The 16,868-nt window shown below is 41.5% G+C and overlaps 1 protein-coding gene across 1 annotated transcript in view; it reads left to right on the top strand.

Annotated features, from left to right (window-relative positions):
* The first annotated feature begins 1,884 nt into the window (after positions 1 to 1,884).
* smarcc1a (SWI/SNF related BAF chromatin remodeling complex subunit C1a) overlaps positions 1,885 to 16,868 on the top strand; it is a 30,914-nt gene continuing 15,930 nt past the window's right edge. The window contains exons 1-16 of the mRNA XM_071895529.2: positions 1,885 to 2,106; positions 4,159 to 4,278; positions 4,489 to 4,574; positions 5,152 to 5,233; positions 5,807 to 5,899; positions 6,073 to 6,142; positions 6,838 to 6,907; positions 7,635 to 7,710; positions 8,371 to 8,496; positions 10,323 to 10,441; positions 11,394 to 11,524; positions 12,740 to 12,799; positions 12,968 to 13,005; positions 14,349 to 14,470; positions 15,412 to 15,483; positions 16,162 to 16,275. Of these exons, the coding sequence (XP_071751630.2) occupies positions 1,921 to 2,106; positions 4,159 to 4,278; positions 4,489 to 4,574; positions 5,152 to 5,233; positions 5,807 to 5,899; positions 6,073 to 6,142; positions 6,838 to 6,907; positions 7,635 to 7,710; positions 8,371 to 8,496; positions 10,323 to 10,441; positions 11,394 to 11,524; positions 12,740 to 12,799; positions 12,968 to 13,005; positions 14,349 to 14,470; positions 15,412 to 15,483; positions 16,162 to 16,275 (1,565 nt within the window). The 5' untranslated portion in view covers positions 1,885 to 1,920. The remainder of the gene's footprint in view (positions 2,107 to 4,158; positions 4,279 to 4,488; positions 4,575 to 5,151; positions 5,234 to 5,806; positions 5,900 to 6,072; positions 6,143 to 6,837; positions 6,908 to 7,634; positions 7,711 to 8,370; positions 8,497 to 10,322; positions 10,442 to 11,393; positions 11,525 to 12,739; positions 12,800 to 12,967; positions 13,006 to 14,348; positions 14,471 to 15,411; positions 15,484 to 16,161; positions 16,276 to 16,868) is intronic.

The following is a 16,868-nucleotide window of genomic DNA, read 5'->3' as shown; positions in this document are numbered from 1 at the left end:
TCAAAATCCTCAAGTTATTTCACAATGCACTTCCTGATCGGATCACCCAATAATCATAAAGATAAGATTGATTATAGAGAATAGTATATTACCTGAGCATGATAAGGTGCCAGGTAAATCATATCCCTGACCAAAGAAAATATCTAATTTCTGTGTGATGGTACAATGCTAAAAACAATGCTAACAACAATTCTTTGTTTTTCAAGGAGTTTTGTTGTCTTTTGTTTTGTTGTCACTCTTCCAACATGGCGGCATGTAGCAACCAAAAATGCAACGATTGCCGGATCAGTCAATGCAATACATTATTCCATTGACTGGCAATTATCAGGAGTGTAACTGATTCTATACATAGAGGTTGTTGCTTCTTCTCACCTTTACACTGAAAGCTTTAGGCTGAAACATCTGTAACCTCATGCTGATCAATTAAATATTCTGCAGTCACAAGAGTGAGTGTCAGACATCTTTCAGTTTTTCTATTGATTTTCTATGTACAGTGGTACACACTTTATTCAGTCTTTAGCACACTGTTTTTGATATTACCCATGCAATACTGTGCACAATACCTTTACCCCTAGCTTTTTTGATATTATTTCCATTGTTCTAAATAATTTCCATTGTTCGAACCATGTTGTTTCGTCAGTCTTGCTGGAAATTTTCAGTTACCCATGATCATCTAACATTACATGTTATTGCAACTGATGCTTAGACGAAAGAATTGTGGATAAAAAAATCAATATCCTTGTGTCACCGCCAGCTGATAATATTCACACAATAATTATGAAGACGAACAACACATACAAGCTGCATGAGTTGCTCAGGTCATTCCAAGAAAGTAGTTAACTACCTGTGCAGTTTATATTAGATAGACCCAATGACATGCCCTTTCTGAACATATTAGATCCTAATCCTCTTAAAGATAACCTATGAAATTTCAATGATAAATATTGCCGCAATAAATTATATGGTGTGTGGGGAACCTACAATAATGTTATTTATATTTCCCGAAAAGGACGTGCCAACCAGGAACTAGAAATGTTTTAGATGTTTTTTTTGTTTTTTTATCAGACATGCATGTATCAAAGGCCTTGACATATTGTACAGACACTGCATAAAGCATAAATAGCCTTCAGGGACACTGATAAGGACATAGGCTGTACCAATGAAGCTGAAAAGGAAAACACATCAGCACAACATTAATGAAGTGTGGAGCCAGATAAGGACAATCACTGGATGCAAGCAGCCCAGTGGAACTGAGCCAGGAGGAGTGAAGAGTGCCAACAAACAGATACAACAGATTTGACACCTGACCCACCGGATGAATCTGCTGCAGCTGCCACACCTTGCCCTTTTGGTCACCTTGCCCAGAGGTTTAATATAGATTTAGTTCACTTGCACATCCAGATACAGTATAAAACGCTTAAAAGGACATAAGAAACCTAGAAACTACAAACTGTGGAATGACACAAAGAAACTGCAAGAGGCTTATGAAAATGTCTAAGAACAAGAAAAAAATCAAGATGACAAAGAGAGATGTGAATTGGGGAAAAAATCCCTCAGCAACTCAATAAGAGCACAGAGCAATAAAAACCTAAATAACAAAAACAGTAAGTGGAAGTGCATGTGTGTGTGTGTGTGTGTGTGCGTGTGTGTGTGTGTGTGTGTTCAGAGAAAAAAGAGGGCGAGAATGTGGAAGGTAGAAATATTAAAAACATGACAAAACTTACTTTGGTTACTTTGGTTTGCTTGATGAGTTTAGAGCAAGGAGGTTTTAGAGACTACAGAGACTACCTTTCCCATAGTCACATTTTTATCGCGAGAGTTGAAAAATATCAACCCATTTGCGGCTGCGCAATATCATTCGAAAACTTGCACGGTGAGGGACGCCGTTGAGGAGAAAGAAAACGCAGCGGACAAAACACAATGGCGACAGCGGCGACTACAGCAGGCGGAACGGGCTCAGGCGGACCGGCAACCGGCCCGGTCGGTGCCGGTACCGCAGTGGGACGCAAGAAAGATGGAGGCCCGTCCTCGAAATTCTGGGAGAGTTCAGAAACGGTATCTCAACTGGAGACGGTGCGGTTGTGGATCGGGAAGCACTACAAAAAGGTTAGCAAGCAGCACTGGTCCTCCATTGATTTCTATGAAGGCCCGCGTCCCCTGGCACAATGGAGCGCTGTTATCTTAGCTAGCCTCAGCTAGCCAAATCAAATTATATGTCTTGGTTGTTCATTCAGACGGGTGGTTTTGTTTGTGGGGGATCGCTGATATGAAACAAGTGCATATCCATGTAAAGAAATGCCACAAAATTGAGGGGCTCAAACATCACCGGGGTGAACCTGGTTAGCTAGCAGTCAGCTAACTGTTAGCTAGCTGCCCATTCAGTAACGTTACGGGCCGAGGACACCAATACATGTTAGGGTAATGTTTACAAACGAGCGGGCAAGCTCAGAGTGGCTGTAGTTATCCAACATAAAAGATTTTAACATTCTTTAATGCGCACAATTTCAGCGAAATTTCCCTGTCAGTTATTAGCATTGCCTGAGGCCAGGGAAAATCCATGGATGTAACTTAACGTTAGTCACGGGACACCAAGCAGTTAAACGACTATTATAATTTATATAGCTTCTGTTTACAGTCCCGTTCGTATTAAAAAAAACGAAACTCTGTGTATTTTGCAAGGGGAGTGTGAATTTTTGCTGAGGAGTAGGCAATGTTGAGTATTGTCAACACAGCAGCATACCAGACAGTGTGCAGCCTGCTCTCGCCCACTAGCCAAACAAAGAATGATCCTTGGCTAACAGTGTTTTCATTCTCACTACAAAGTCACTGAAACACTTTGGCCCTCTGTCCTTTAATGTTCGTTTAAGTGATGTTGAAGAAAAGAGATTATAATAATATAATAAAATGAGCATAAACGATGTGTCTTGGATGTAATTAGGAAGTATACATTGTTTACCTATCCAGCATGGCTAGCTGTTTCAGTTACTGAGGCTGGATATAAATAGAATCAAGCCATGTGGCTGGAAGGGCGCTAACTGTGTGTGTGAACCTCTTATTTCAGTAAGAGGTGTGTGTGTGGGTGTGTTCAAGGCTAGAAGTGGGTCTCCTTGACATTGTCCTCGTTATAAATAGACTATCTGGTGTGTGAGCCCTTTTTCCTCAGTGTGACCTGTTCTATTTTCACATAGCCAGATTTACATTATTCTAGCTCTGTGCCAGAGGAGGAGGAAAAATTATCTGCAGCCATTGTCAAATTATCATTGGGAAGCAGGGTGGTGTAGTGATCAGGGAGATGGTCCTTCAACTGGAAGGCCTTGTGACAGCAAGCATCCGTCCTGCTGAAGTGTCCTTGAGCAAGACCCTGAATCCCTACCAGCTCCAGGGGTGCTGTTCTGTAGCTGGCCCTGACCTCTGACCTCCCTGTGGAAGGGGCTCGGGGGGGTTAATTTCAGCTACAGCAGACAGCCTAAATGAAATGCTTCAGTATTGCCAATAATGCCAACATTCAAGGAAAAATCCGCCCTAAAAAACTGGGTCCATTCTGTTATTTGGTGGTGTATTTTTCTTATTCCTGTGATTTTGTACTGATGTTCAATAATCATACAGGGAGAAATCCATCGTAGAAGAGGCAGAGATACCAAATTCCTCCACCAACAGTAGCTTCAATAGACCATAATGCAGTGCAGCTGTAACACAGTGTTGTGGTTTGAGTGAGGAGCGTGACCGACCTTTTCTCCACTGGAAAACCTCTCGCTCTCTTGGTCTTCCTGTGCTATTGCCATCACTATTTTGCCGTCTCTACCTACACGTAAAACACAACGCTGAATGCAGCAAGATCAGGCACATTGTCTGGGGGTTGGCGAAAGTCATTCTGAGAAACGCAGGAAGTTACTTAACTGAAGTAGAAGCAGAGGTTGCATTGAAAGTGGGTTCACCAAAAAAGTAAATAACACTTCACCACAAAATAACTCCCGGAATGCTTTGAATATCATAAATTGATGGTATCTAACAGTGTAGATCGAACTTTCCTTCAGTTATGCAAACTAAAATTGTGATAAATCATCATACAGGACTAATTAAAAGGCGGCCCCAGACTAGATGTGTGTGTAACTGTGTTCATTGCTCTGTGTTAATGCTGTTCTCTCTGTCTGGTCCCAGTATGTCCAGAACGACTCCCCCTCCAGTAAGTCCCTGGGTGGGCTGGTGGTACAGCTGCTTCAGTTCCAGGAGGACGCCTTCGGACGCAGGGTCAACAACCCTGCTCTCACCAAGCTACCTGTAAGGACATTAGATACACACACATACACACACACACACACATCATACTTGTGACATAACAGTATTTAGAAATGTCTTGGTTTGTGGTGTTTGTCCTCTACAACATTTATACTTTCTAATTTTCAGTGAAACTTAGCGCTAGTGCACCTTTTCATAATTAGATAAATTACTTTTACACTGAATGCTTGATGTTCCCTTTCCTCTCCTCAGGCCAAGAGTTTCCTGGATTTCAAGGCAGGAGGTGCTCTCTGTCACATCCTGGGGTCGGTCTACAAGTTCAAGAGCGAGCAGGGCTGGTGAGTCGGGTTGTGTTTAACTTGCGTAGACAGGGCTGGTGTTGGCATTCACTTACTCCCTCACACACTCCTGACATGTCAACAAACAGGCTCTGTCACGGCTCAGTAGCTGCTCCTCTTGCCACAGAGTTGTCACGCTCTTATAAAACCAGGAAAAGTCATAGAATTCGAAGACTTTGGTATTCACGCCAGGAATGGTCCTGGAAAATAATGAAAAAATATCCAAAACATTTTGGAAATGTCATAGAAGTTTGTTCAGAATTTGTATAGTAGTGGTAGCAGTAGTGGTAGTAATATTAATAGTAATAATACTTTTTATTTATGTTGTCAGGTTTGGCTTGGAAAGAATAATAACCTAAATAATAATTTCCCAAGGTCCCAAATGATAGTTGTAACAAGCCAAAACAAGACGTGGCATCTTAAATTCCATTATTTAGCCAAAAATGGAACATTTAAACACAGATGCTTGCACGTACTGGTGATGGAAATTTAGCTTAAAGTTGTGGGAACGTCATGGGATTTGATCAGCAGAAACACAACCACATCTGAGCGTCTGCTTTCTCTCCTCCATCCCCAGGCGTCGGTTCGACCTCCAGAACCCGTCCAGGATGGACCGGAACGTTGAGATGTTCCTAAATGTAGAGAAGACCCTGGTCCAGGTATGAATCTGCAAAATACACTTAAGTTCTATTTTCAGCATTATATAACCTTTAGTTAGGGGTGGGACGATATGCTTATCTCACAATACGATTCGATACGTGATATGGGGTTCATGATTCGAGACAACCATGATACGATGTAATAAAAAAGACAACATAATCTTACTGTGCAGAATTATGTTTATTTCTGAGCCATAAATCTTTCCAGCAATGGCATTGACTTACCAGAATGTAAACAACAATTTAGAAATGTCATTACAAAGTGCAGATAATCTACTTTGGATGGAGAGTTTGTGAAATTGTGATGGCCAAATCATCTCATTTGTGATTACGACAGCAGAATAAAATGTAGCTAATATTGCAATTTATTTTTCTGCCCCATGATACATATTGTCACATTTTTGTATTGCGATATATAGAATTTCGATATATCGTATCGATATAATACACCTGTGTGGTAAATGGTTAAATGTATATATTTTAAATGTAAAGTCCTATGCAACTTTTTTTATTAATCCTTGGGGTGAAATGCTACCTGTGGCCCAGGCTAACCTAATGTTTCTGTGCTTCCAGAATAACTGTCTGACTCGGCCCACTGTCTTCCTGTCAGCGGACATCGAGCAGAAACAGGCCAATAAGCTCAAAGACATCATCAAGAGGCACCAGGTGAGTCCCGCCCTGCTAGGACAGGCCGGCCAATGACAGGATTTGTCTCTGCTGTCATTCAAGTAGAGCAGGCTTGTCTGTCACTGTAAACTCTGTCTCTTTGTTTCTCTCTGTCGCTCCCTTTTTGGTTGTTTGATTTTTTTGTCTTTCCTTTCTTCCTTCCCCCTTTTCAGGGCTCCATCACTGAGGATAAGTCAAAGGCCACCCACCACATCTACCCTTCTCCATCCCAACAGGACGACGGTAAGTTAGTCTGCTGTTTGACTCCCAGAGCATATGAGACTGTCTATTTCAAAACACTCTATATCCAATTAGGGGGGGGAAAAAATCATTACCTGAAGTCCCACATTCACTATCTCTAATACATAGAGGGTCCAGTGTGTGGAAGTCTACTGCTATGCTCTAAAAGTACCAGAATTTGTTGTATTTATTGTCACAATGATAAAAGCTAAAGTGATTAAAAACGCAAAGGTGAAATGAATAAATTGCACAGGTGAGATTTAAAAACAAAACAAGGGGCTTATAAAACTACCTAGTGCTGAAACGATTAGTTGATTAATCGTTTAGTCGAAATGATAATCGACTAATCGCTTTCGTCATTTATCAGGTAGAAATACAAAACATTTTGTGGTTACAGCTTCACAAATGCCATGATTTGCTTGCTGTAAGTCATCACTTTGGGCTCCGGTAACTTGTGATGGGCATTTGTCATTATTTTTGTCATTTTATTGACGATTAATCACCTAAAAACATACACAAAAAGAAACCCAAAAAATCAAGATGACAAGCAAAGACTTGCCTGGATCGGATCGGTGCTGTCAATCATTTTATAAGAGTGGGGGTCACTTTGTTAAAATGATACTCAGTAGTACTTGATAATGACTGGTCGATGTGTGTGTATATATATCAGTAATTGTTGGTGTGTGTGTGTGTTGCAGAGGAGTGGCTGCGTCCTGTCATGAGGAAGGACAAGCAGGTGCTGGTGCACTGGGGTCTGTACCCAGACAGGTGAGCAGAGAGGAGGACGGCAACTTTAATACGACCAATAGATGGACAAGGAGAGGTAGATAGACATGAAGAGGCCGGGCAAAGCAGGAAAAGCATAAATCGTCCTAAGAGGGTACACACTTGCCCCCCCTCCACTCGTAGATTCCCAATCAAACCACGTGAGTTTAGATTGTGAACAACCTCTAAACGTCTACTTCTGTTTGTTTCTAAGTCTGTCATGATGTCACCGATGTACACATTTACATATTTGGCTGTCTCTGCGTCAAAATGGTTGAAATGTGTAACTTTGGGAAACTGGTTGGAAGAGGGAGGGCCGTTGGGACACTGATGATGCTGTTCCTGTTAGTCCAGTGCTTCCCAAAGTGTGGTCTAGGGTCCTTGAAAGGGTCGTCGTGGGATTAATGTATTCACTGACAGTTAGCATAATGAGAGAATGTATAAAAATGACTGCTTGGATGATAGATTTTACTCTCCACTGTTATATATTATAAACAGTTGTGTAATTCTTTTGTAAGTCATGTCTAATTACAAAAGCCTTCTCAGATAAGGGGTATGTGAGACAAAATCTTATCAAACGTTGGTTCGTGGCCTGATTCCTATCTGTTTTGTGGGTCCTTGACATGAAGACATTTGGGGAACTCCTGCTCTAGTCTCCTACGCAGCGCGTTAACGTTCATTCATGTTGTACTGAGCACTAACCCATGGCTGTTGTTCTCTGCACGGCTAGCTATGACACCTGGGTGTCGGCCGGCGAGGTGGACGGAGACGTGGAGGAGCCACCGAGCGCCGAGAGGCCTTGGAAGGTGAGCGACGACCCGAGTTCAGCTTTACCAATGTAGAAGTAGCGGTTAACTGGTGGAACGCTCAACTTCTTTATCCTTCAAATGGACATGGAAAAAGAAAGTTATTCCCCTACTACAATATTCCCTTGCTTAAAAAAAAAAAAGCAAGGGAACATTGTGAAACAGGAATTACATGAAGAGAAGAGGAGGAGAGGACAGAGGTGGAGAAGAGCAACATTCAGACCAATACTAGGACAACTGTAAAATAAAAACCAAAATAAATACTAAGGATAAAAAGATGATAAAAAGTTGACATCACATAAAAGCAAGTCTGTAAAAGTGGGTTTTAAGAAGTGATTTGCAGTGTTTGTTTGCTAAAAGTTGAAATATTTTTAAAATTCTAGCTATTGGGGCTGTCCATGTTAAAAAAACACTACTTCTCAGCATTGAACATGCAACAGCGAGTCCTTTCCATTGGGAAAATGATGAGGAAAAATCAGGTCAGCACTGTAAAGAGAGCTTCCAGGGCGACTGGTAGGCTAAGCTAAGAAAATGGTAAACATGTACCCAGTCTGACAACAAGCCTAGATCTCCGTCTCTTTCCCCCTTGCCTTATTTCTCTCTCTCTCTTTCTCTCTCTCTCTCTCTCTCTCTCTCTCTCTCTCTCTCTCTCTCTCTCAGGTTCATGCTAAGTGGGTTTTGGACACAGATGCCTTCAACGAGTGGATGAACGAGGAGGATTACGAGGTGGATGAGAACAAGAAGCCAGTCAACTTCCGCCAGAGGATCTTCCCCAGGGAGGAGGAAGTAGGTGATGTGTGGCTGTGTACGTGTGTGTGTGTGTGTGTGTGTGTGTGGTGGTGGGGGGTCTTTGAAAACCTGGTTTAAAAGTGACAGAAAATCTTACGTTGGGTTTTCCAGTCCTAAAAACTTCCATGTTTAAGACATTTCATGGACGTTTGTTCAGGAACACTTTACTGTTTGAAGCCATGTTTAGCTTCAGGCTTGGCTGTTGGTGGGTCCAGATAACAATTTTCCGAATTAAATGAGTCCCAAATGATAGCTGTAGCTAACCAACAAAAGACTTGAATGTTCAAATGAACTATTCAGCAAAAAATGTAAGGTATGAACATCAGACGCGGTGAAATATTAGTCATGAATATTTTGCTGTATGGAAAATTTGGTCATGAAAGATCTGGACAGCCAGAATGTGTGGGAATCCTGGCATGTGTGTACATTTATCTTTGCTGCAAGTTCCTATTTGTTGTGTGTGGTTTTGCCCTGTGGAATGTGCTTTGTCCTCCTCCGTCGGCGTCTGGCCTGTATCTGTCCGTTACCCATCCTTTCCAAACTCTTTCCACTCTCCGTCTCTCCTTCTACTATATTCCAGGGTTCCTGTTCAGGTCTGGAAAGTCTGTAAAATGAATTTGATCGTTACCGGGTCATTGAAAAGTTTTGAAATCAGACAAAATATACATGAAATGGTCGCAAATGTTGTTCGGTTGTACACCCATTTTCGTATATTGTGGTATTTGGTGTGGAGAGGAACATCTCTTGAGGTTTATACAGTGATACGGCTTAGTTGACCTAGTAGACACAATCAGCATGCACCACATCAGTGTCTAAAAATCATTTTTTGGCTCACCTGGCAAGGGCTGGTAAACTAAAGATACGATTACCTGCCCCAAATAATTTTTACCGGCCAAATGCTTTTCCATGCTGTGTGAAACATTCAATAAAGAGGCAAGAGTAGATTAAGTTTTCATTTTAAATCGATATTTTTTTTGTCTTGGACTACATTTTTGGTAACACTTTCTTTACAGTGGCCTTATTCCAGTGTATTAACTTGTGTATTAACCTATGGAAAAGTATTACACAATATTACTGTGTAGGTACTAGATGAAAATCTCCCTAATACATAATGTACTTAGAACGGTGTAACAGCAACAATGCTTTTTCATAGGTTAATAACTGGAATAAGGCCATTGTAAAGAAGCGTTACCTCAAATTTACACACAGCTGGCATCACATCTGCTATGAGTCCCCACATGGGAATATCTTTTAAGCTTCATTTAACATTAGGCTAGGAAGTCTAGACGCTACAGCTCTATGCAGAGCAGCCAATCAGGAGCCTTTTTGGTACAGAGCCATTGTTTTGCTTTGATTTGATTGGCTCATGGTCAGACAGAGCGTAAGGTGTCCAGCAGGAACAAAGTTTGAGAACGGGCAAAGACCAAAGACTGTATATAACCAAGACATTCAAATGATATAAAACTTACAGCCGGTGTGGCGGGTGACGCTTATTGATTTATCGAACAAAGACAAATTTAATCAGCGTTTGTGGCTTGGCAGATGTTAATTTCATACTCTGCAACACATTGCACAACAACTAAAATCAAGAAATGAATGTTTGGGTGAAAGAAAATGAAAATGGCAGTTTTGACAGTGGACAATGTGTAGGAACCCTGGTCTTCTCCTCCTCCACCACGGCATCCTTCTTCCTCCCCTCCCTCCCTCCGTCTCCCACCGCTTCCCCTCCTTGTGTGTGCAACCGTTCCATCCTCTCATTCTCCGGCTCTTTCTCTCATCCTCCATCCCTCACTCCCTGCGCCGCACGGGGTTTGTCTGATCAGTCTTCCCGTACGCCCGATCGCAAGGAGCGCAAGGCCAACTCCGCCGGCAAGAAGAGGAGGCGCTCGCCCTCGCCGCCCAGCACCCCCGTCGAGTCCCGCAAGAAGGGAGGCAAGAAGGGGTAAGGGAGCCATGTTCTTATGTAAAACACAGAAATATGGTTGTTAAAAAGGCAGGGGGAGGAGGAAAATGTTACATATTTGTGCAGGTGGGATGGAAAATCCCAAGAGCCTTTTTCATTTTCCATCATATGCATAACATATAAGTTTATGTAAGTACACAATACATGACAATAAACACAAATACAATACAAAATACATGACAATAAAGACAGACAACAACAACAAAAGAAAACAACTCTTTATGTGCCAAGTTTTTCCATGTCTCTCTTGTTTCTTTATCATAATTCTCTAACCTTCTAGTTAACATCATTTCATATGAAGTTGTTTTAACTAATAAATCCATCCATTATGTAAAAAGTGGGGCTTTAGTCCTTACTTAGTACTCCAGTATTTAAGGACCAACCTTACTGTAAGGCTTTCTCACTTTAAAATCTCACATTTTAAAAGAAACAAGCAAAACCCCCAAACAAACCAAGAAAGACGAGCAAAGCTGTAACTGAATTGGATAACAGACAGTAAAGGACAACAACACAAGGAGGAAAACAGCAAAATTCATCAAGTCCTAACACACTGACTCTGTCATGTCTGCTGACAAACAATTTCATCACTTCTCTGAAAATGCAGCTTAAATTGATGACCAGCAATTCTCCACAGCACCAGAGCAACTTGTCTGAAACACCTGTCCATCCAAGATAAAGCCACGTGTGATTTGGATTTATGGGATTTGCAGTATTTGATATTAATATTTTGGATATTTTTTGATGGATTGTGCAGCTCTGTTACAACATGAACACTGACAAATTTTATTCTTGAAAGACGTCTTTAAAGCCATGGAGAAATCTTGGAATCTATTGAGACAAAATGTTAACAAACATTTTTTTTGGATTGACGGTTGCATCTCATACTTGTGTATCTGACCCCTGACCCCTGACCCTCTCCTCTCCGTGGCAGGAACCCGGGGCCTTACTGGAAGCGGCGGGGCCACAGAGGCGAGGAGGAGGACACAGAGGAGGACCTGAGCAAAGACATGGACGACTCCTCGGCTGGAGCCGGCATGGAGGAGGGCAGCATGGCCAAGAACGGTATGACCTGAGGGGCGGGGCTTAGCTGGGCTTTCCTACAGGGTTCTTGTAGTCATAAAAAATGTTTTACATTACCAGATAAACAACGACATGATTGCCATTACTGTCCAAAAATGTCATGATATTAATTTTGGGCCGCATCGCCCACTGTCTGATTAAGACAATCAAACTAAGGCATTTAAATTCTTATTTTATATGAATTCAGCGAAAGAGTCGGTTGCCGTCACAAGTAGCAGATCAGATGAAGTTGTTTTCCAAAACAATGGATTAATGTTCAGGGGAAAAAATCATGACCTGAAGTTCATCATTCAATATCTTTGAAATATAAAATAATAAAATATTTTTTTCTTTTGTCAATTACTCAAATTACCTACTACTTATTAAAAAGTGTAATAATTTGTTTTCATTTTTGTGCTACTAACTATTTTGTTGGAGTAGGTATCTATTTTGATACAAACTCTTCAGTTTCAGCCTTACAAACATGAATATCAATAGATCAGCCTATTCCCATTACACATTATTTTTTTATTTTTATCTTTTATATTGATTTCTCTTCCTTTTTGTCCTCTTCACTCTCACTTTCCTGCCAAATTTGCGCCGCTTTTTTCCCCTGGCGTGCCGTACACCCAATGAGTCACAGAAATGCAGTTTGTGAGCTCATTTTAATTTTAATAAAAATGTTTTAGCTTTCTTTGTCTCTCTGTGTATTTATTGTACACCGGGGCATTAGGCTGACAAGAAAATCCACTCCGCTCCACAAACATAATGCAGTGTATATATACATACACACACACACACACACACACACACACACTTTCCATGTTCCAGTATGAAAAGCAGGAAAACAGCCTGAGGTTGTGTTCTTTAGCAACCAGAGTTAAATGGAGCTCCGGCTTGATTCTCCTGAAAGATTTCTCTAAAACCAAAAACACAATCCTGAGTAAAAATTCTCTTTTTAGACCAAGTCCCATCTGCAATGTCCCACTTTTATCAACCCCTCTTTTCCCCCCAACACACACACACACACACACACATCCCACTTTCCTTCTCACTTGATCTATTTTAGTGTCCTCTTTTGCAAACCAGAGTGCCGGATGATGCCTCCCTGCCCACGGCTGAATAAAACTGCCTTTGTATTTTCTTTGATTTTTTTTTCTCTTCTCTCAGAACTGCACTCTTCATCACCATTTTCTTTTCTTTTTTTTCCATACACAGCAAATTCAAAGAAAGACAGCGAGAATACCCCGGTAAAAGGAGGGAATGTGGCTGACTTGGGTACGTGCCTGTGACTGAATTTAGACTTTATCTGTTTAGTTGTGTGTTTATTACGTTAATCCGCCAATCAGAAATGTTCCAATTTTGATCAGGATCCAAATAGCTTTTGAATATAAGCCGTGTCACAATATAGTATATCTCAACTGACATTTGTTTTATTCCTACCAGATGACATGGAGGATGACTCTGTGCTGTCTGGTGGCAAGGTAAGATGATCAATGGCCTACTCTCACTCCTCTTGAAACTATACACTGTGTGTGTGTGTGTGTGTGTGTGTGTGTGTGTGTGTGTAAGAGAGAGAGACCCACACACACACACGGACGGATAGATACAAACACATAAACCTAAACACACTTGTTGTGGCTTATGAGTCTTGTACTACAAGCAAACTACAATGCCATTATACCTCTATTGCTAATGCAAAAATTTAACATCAGCTCCCCTTGACTACAGAAATGAGTCTCAAAGCAGTGGTTCACATTTGCAGAACAGTTGTTTTTCTTCAGCGCGCTTTACTTTATATGAGTTCCTTGGTGTACAACAAGCAAAATTAGCCTGGGCACCTGTAGTCAACACTGCTTCTTTAATCGGTTTGAAACCCTATTGTAAAAAGTGTGTTTCTAACACATCAACAAATTAGGAAAAGACGGGTCTAGGTAATGTCATTCTTTATCCTAGATCAGTGGTTCCCAAAACGCAGCCCGCGGGCCCCCACAGGTCCTTAAGGGCTTCCAGGGGGTCCCCGCAGGATGAGGAATTAATTTCTCTGAGGCAGAATCGTATTAAATTTGGTCTGTGTGTGCGGCCTTGACATGAAAACGTTTGGGAACCTCTGTCCTTGATTGCCGTTTTCAAGAGGAAATTTTGCCTTTTTTCCCGCGGCGCAGCTGAGGCACAAAATCAAAAGTTGGTCGCTGTATATAAATGGATCTAAATTGATCTCTAATGCGCCTGATGTGCGCATCACATCATGTCTGTAATGTGGAGATGTACAGACAGCAGACCAGCAGCAGTGAACTCAGTCCACAGAGTCTCCCGCTGTGAAAACTAAAGTGAAACTTAACATCCCACAGTCAGTAACGGGATTTGCAGACAGTAACTCGTCTTCGCGGCTCACAAACTTTAACAGTAGGTGTCTTAATGTTTCATTGTGGTATTTAAGTAACGTAAGTGGAATTAGGTAATTTAATCAAATTAATTTTAAATTAATTTAATTGGATACGCGCCGTGGGTCTGTACAGGATCTGTGCTTGTTGACTTTAGCGGCTTTAGCCATTTAGCAAGAAGTGACAGCAGGGCAGCTAGTGTTGGAGGTGAATGCTCCTGAGCTCCTAGTCAAGCATGCGTGCTAAAAAGTGAAAATATTTTTCCAAAGTGAAATATCTCCAAGATGATCTTAGTGTCATACCAGGCAAAGACATTCGGTGCTGCGAAGCTATTGGGAAATTGGGCCCTTTCATTTCTTAATTCATGCATACCAGAACACAGAACTGTGCGTACAGAGCCTGCGTTCGTCAAGTCATCCTCTCTGACTCGTCTCTCTCTGCAGGACGAGGAGGAACAGGGCAAGGCTGAAATCAACCGGCTGATAGACTCTGGTGAGGACAATGTGACAGAGCAGACCCACCACATCATCATCCCCAGCTACGCCGCCTGGTTCGACTACAACTGGTAAGAGCTATATGAATGTGAAGCGGGCTGTTGCTTAAAAAAACCCATATCTGCTCAGTCAAGTTTATTTTCAAGTCAAGTTTATTTATGTAGCCGGTCAGCACAGAGTCTGTCTCGAAGGACTTTACAGAGAGCGAGCCTACCTAGATCTAACTGATCAACAATCAATCACAAAACAAACTGGTACACTACAGTATGCAACAAAACAAAATGCAAAGAAACAAAGCACAAGACACAAAATAGCATGTTGGAAAGACATAACAGGCCTACCTAACCTACCAGAGCCGAGCCTTTCCTCAGTGAAGACGAGGAGAAACTCCCAAGAAAACCTTATTAGGAAAAAATGGAAGAACCCTCGACGGCAAAGAGGGACAGGTCGGCTGAGCATATAATAGGTGCCGGGACAAAACAGTAACATAGACAATGAGATAAGAAAACAAACAGGATACAAAGAAACATGATGAGGCAAAAAGATGGGACTTCGGCCAACTAGGCCAACGCCGGCGTCCGCTGCCAGGTAAAATCACTGCCACGGGAAATCACTGTGTGCAACGTCTCTGGAAGAGAGGAAAGACCAACAGACAGCAACACACACACACACACACACAGCCGTACTAAGCATAACCCACACAGATTCAGCCACATACACACTCACTCTGTCATCTAGTTATTTTAGATGAGATGAGATACACTTGTGATGTGAAAGGTGGTGTACAAATCCAGGTAATATAATTATCAGAGCAGGAAAATAGGTTTTCTGTCCACCGGCCACAGTGGCAGATTTGGAAGATTAACTTTGTACCTTTGAACAATGGCTGATGACTTGCCAAAGTGGCTGGTAGATAAACTTATGAGCCACAGTCACCATTTTCCAGTATTTGAAGTGGTTGCTGGTAATTTCCTGCTTTGATTATGATGATTTGTATTTGCTAATTTCCTAGTATCCATGAGATTGAGAGACGAGCCCTGCCCGAGTTCTTCAATGGAAAGAACAAGTCCAAATCTCCAGAGATGTGAGTCTACACACACACACAAACTGTCCATGCATGCCTACATATTACACTGGACCAGTATCTAGAACCTATTGCTTTCTTGTCATCCAACTCCCATCTATCCCATGATTCACTGATCCAGTGGCCAGCCGGACACTCACCATCTCTTTCTACAGCTGAAACTCTATATATAATGTTGATTTGATATGTATTGTATGTCTTAACACTGTCCCTTTTCACTGAATGTGAGCTCCTGATTAATCTGTACAGTGTGCCAGTATGTACAGTAACTGTTAGTTAATTGTCGACATGTCTGCAACAATAAGATAAGATATCACTTTATTAATCCCTTGGGGAAATTCGGGTGCCACAGCAGCAACTGGCAGAACAGTACCAGGGAAAAATAAGTACAGAAGATAATAAAGAGAAGAGGTAATAAGATAAAAAATAAAGGTAATGTACATAATATAAACTATAGAGATGTTGCCAAGAAAAAAACCCAAGTGCAATTCATTGTACTTGGTGAGTTAAATAATTCAGATTCTGATAATGATGACGTTTCTTCATTCTGTCAGCCACCAGGCAGGTTACTAGGCAGGTTACTAGGCAGGTTACTGTATGCGGTACAGTACCCATCAGGCTAAAAGTTAGTTTCCTGCCCTGCTAACCTTCTGGTGCTTCTTCCCGACTCTCCGTCAGATACCTGGCCTACCGTAACTTCATGATCGACACGTATCGGCTAAACCCCCAGGAGTACCTCACCTCCACCTCCTGCCGCAGGAACCTGACCGGGGATGTCTGCGCCGTCATGAGGTGAGCTGGGGGGCGGGGTCAGAGTTCAACCGGTCACATTGCATAACATGCCATTTAGTGGGCGCTGTTATCCAAAGGACCTCACTATGCATACGTGCCATCAGCAACTTGATGAACTAGTCGCTGGAAGACAGTGTCAACCAATCACCCAGCCAATCACATTTTAGCGTTGCTGTATGTCCCGCCTACTACTGAAGCTCCATCGGCTAGATCAGATTGGCTGGAATATTGCATGAATGACAGGTTTTTGGTTTTTATTGGTGGTTGGTGGTTTATACACAAGTGATAAAAACAAATCATAAAAATGCTCGTTAAAAAAAAAAAGAAGAAAATAACTTATCGAAGATCTTCTTTAAACATCTCACCCCAGAATATAAAAACAAGGTAACAAACATGGATACAAATTGTGATCACAATTTTTAGCAAATTTGTTGAGATTATAATTTTTGCCATAATTGTTCAGCCCTACAGAAATGTGATTTATTTTTAGTTTTTTTTTAGTTTTTGTTATATTTTGTGCATTTCCAATAGATTACTGTTTTCTTGCATTTTTCCTGCTCTGTGTTTCTGATCACATTGCTTCATATCATCCA

This window comes from Centroberyx gerrardi, chromosome 12, assembly GCF_048128805.1.
Source record: "Centroberyx gerrardi isolate f3 chromosome 12, fCenGer3.hap1.cur.20231027, whole genome shotgun sequence".
Lineage (NCBI taxonomy): Eukaryota > Metazoa > Chordata > Actinopteri > Beryciformes > Berycidae > Centroberyx > Centroberyx gerrardi.
Note: the sequence above shows the minus strand (reverse complement) of the source record. Positions and strands in the feature narration are given on the sequence as shown.